Source organism: Leopardus geoffroyi, chromosome A1, assembly GCF_018350155.1.
Source record: "Leopardus geoffroyi isolate Oge1 chromosome A1, O.geoffroyi_Oge1_pat1.0, whole genome shotgun sequence".
NCBI lineage: Eukaryota > Metazoa > Chordata > Mammalia > Carnivora > Felidae > Leopardus > Leopardus geoffroyi.
The window spans coordinates 85,825,533-85,828,236 of record NC_059326.1 but is presented as its reverse complement, the minus strand read 5'-3'; the positions used below and the strand labels follow the sequence as shown (position 1 = coordinate 85,828,236).

Genomic DNA, 2,704 nt, shown 5'->3' with positions numbered 1-2,704 from the left:
AAAATGAGTGCATTTGAAAGTCATGAGAAAAAGCATCATAAAGATAAAAAATAGAAGGCTTAAAATTACATATATGTTTGAGAGACAATTTTGTCCAGACATGAGTGACTTTCTTGTGATTCTAGTCCTTGTGATCCAAGAATAAAATAATATTTTACAATTACTGTACACTGATTAAGGGACTTATACCCAAGTCTTGGGTACATATGCAAAAAGCTTTGTCTACATTTTCAAAAAGCAGATTCTCTGAATCATTCTTCTCAGGGCTCCCATCACCTCCTTGTTTCGCAGGCTGTAAATGATAGGGTTGAGCATTGGGGTCAGAATGGTGTAGAAGACAGCCAGAACCTTGTCCTCTGCTGGAGATCTCAGCAATCTTGGGCGTAGGTAAGTGTAAGCAAAAGGTACATAGTATAAAGTTACCACTGTGAGGTGTGTGCTGCAGGTCGAATAGGCCCTCTTCCTCCCTTCTGTTGAGTGCATGCGGCAGATGGCAAGGAGAACTCGGCCATAGGAACATGCAATGCCAATGAAAGGAAACACAAGAAAGAGGGTGGTACTCACAAACACTGTGTACTCATAGACCCAAGTGTCCATGCAAGCCAGAGTCAACATGGCTGGGACATCACAGAAGAAATGGTTGATGGACCTGGATCGACAATAAGGGATATGGAGGGCATATACAGTGTGGGCACACGAGTTGATTGAGCCCATTATCCAAGATCCTGTTATCATCAACACACACACTTTTTTGCTCATACGAATGGGATAGTGAAGAGGAAAGCAAATAGCCACATAACGATCATAAGCCATAGATGTCAAGAGCAATGCTTCTGCCCCTCCTAAAGTCAAGAAGAAGAAGCTCTGAAAACCACACCCAATGAAGGAGATAGACTTGTTTCCAAACACAAAATTGGAAGCCATCTTGGGAACAATAGTGGAGATGTAATTTAGGTCAATGAGGGAGAGCTGACTAAGTAAGAAATACATGGGTGTGTGTAGACGGGTGTCTAGGAAGATGAGTAGAATCATGGACAGGTTGCCAAACAGAGCCATTAGAAAAATGAGGACAATGAGAATAAAAAGGAGCAGGCCTATTCTTGATGGTGGAAACAACCCCAATAAAATGAAATCAGTTGATGTTTGAGTATAATTTTCCATGGGGCATTGATGCAATTTTCCTGAAGGCAGAAAGAAAAGTAAGTCAATCACAGAATATGAAGCTTTTTTTTTTTTTTTAGTTGTGTAGTATCTAAAATCTTACAGTGCTTAAGTAAATAACTGAATGTTTCTATTTTGTAAAAAAAAAAAAAAAAACAAAAAACACAACAAATTATTTTTTGACCTAGAGATTAAAATTTGAAGATGCAAGCATTAGTAGCCTAAATCTTTTCTAAGAAATCTTTAATGTCATTAAAAAAACATATATCCGCTAAGAATTTATCAGGATACATACATTTAGCTTATGTAAACATACACAAGTATTGCCAAAATCATATGCTTATTCAAAATGCATGCACATAAAATCAACATAACTGCATACATTGTACAGTTATTTTAAGAATAATGTTTGTGACCCATAAAGGATCATTTTTCTTTTATATCTAAGACTTACTTCTAAAACTGCAGCAGCCTATCAGCTTATGTTGAGGAATAACATTTATTTCTTGAGTCCTCTTTGCATAGTAACATCAAATAAAACATCCTTGAAGTCAGGTAACACTATTTGGTTCACATGTTCTGAAATTGTGAATGAATACTTGATGTCAAGTACCATTGATACAAAATCTTCTCTTCTTCCTTCTGAATGATACGGTTAGAGTCGACTCTTCAACTTAATATAGATACACCATAGTCATGGCAGGTTCCATAAATCTGCTAGAGTTTCCCAATAACCATATGTTTATAGACATTTCTTATATATTTTATCATAGAGTATCATAATTATTATCAATCATATTCCAGAATATGGTATAGTTAAGAAACGACTCATGTAGTATCCATCACAAATCCAGAGCAGTAGTTCATAGACAATATAAGCAGTAGCCCTTATTATCAATTTTAATAGAATTACCATATGATAGAACAATACCACTTCTGAGTACATGTCCAAGAGAAATGAAATCAGAGTCTAGAATAGATATTTGTACACCCCTGTTTATAGCAGCTTTATTCACAATAACTACAAAGTGTAAGCAACAAAAGTGCCCAGTGACAGACAAATAATGAACAAACAAAATACAGCATGTGTGTGTGTGTGTGTGTGTGTGTATATATATGTATAATATATATGCATATTATATATAGTATTATATAATAGCATAATATATATAACATATAACGTATATCATATTATATATTATGACATTATATATACTATATATATTATATATGTGCTAATATATTATATATTATATATAATACCAATTATATAATATATATTGTTATAATATAATTATAATATATCATTTATTATATAATATTACATTATATAGTATATATGATTATATAATAATTATATATTATATAATAGCATAATATGTTATATAATAGCATAATCTGATTATTTAATGCATATATATATATATATATATAATCATTCGTTTTTTAAAAGGAAGAAAATTCTGTTATATGCTACAGGATAAATGAAGTTTCCAGATATTATACTAAGTAAAATAAACCAATCAAAAGAAGCCATATGCAT

At 32.5% G+C, this 2,704-nt stretch overlaps 1 protein-coding gene across 1 annotated transcript; it reads right to left on the bottom strand.

The window, feature by feature from the left end:
• Window positions 1-222: 222 nt before the first annotated feature.
• Window positions 223-1,161, bottom strand: LOC123598398 (olfactory receptor 2L5). Its single transcript, XM_045478605.1, has one exon. The coding sequence runs from the start codon at window positions 1,159-1,161 to the stop codon at window positions 223-225; it is 939 nt and encodes a 312-aa protein (XP_045334561.1).
• Window positions 1,162-2,704: the final 1,543 nt, after the last annotated feature.

Excerpts from the sequence above, each read along its gene's own strand:
- LOC123598398 (XM_045478605.1), bottom strand. The coding sequence starts at position 1,161 with ATGGAAAATTATACTCAAACATCAACTGATTTCATTTTATTGGGGTTG.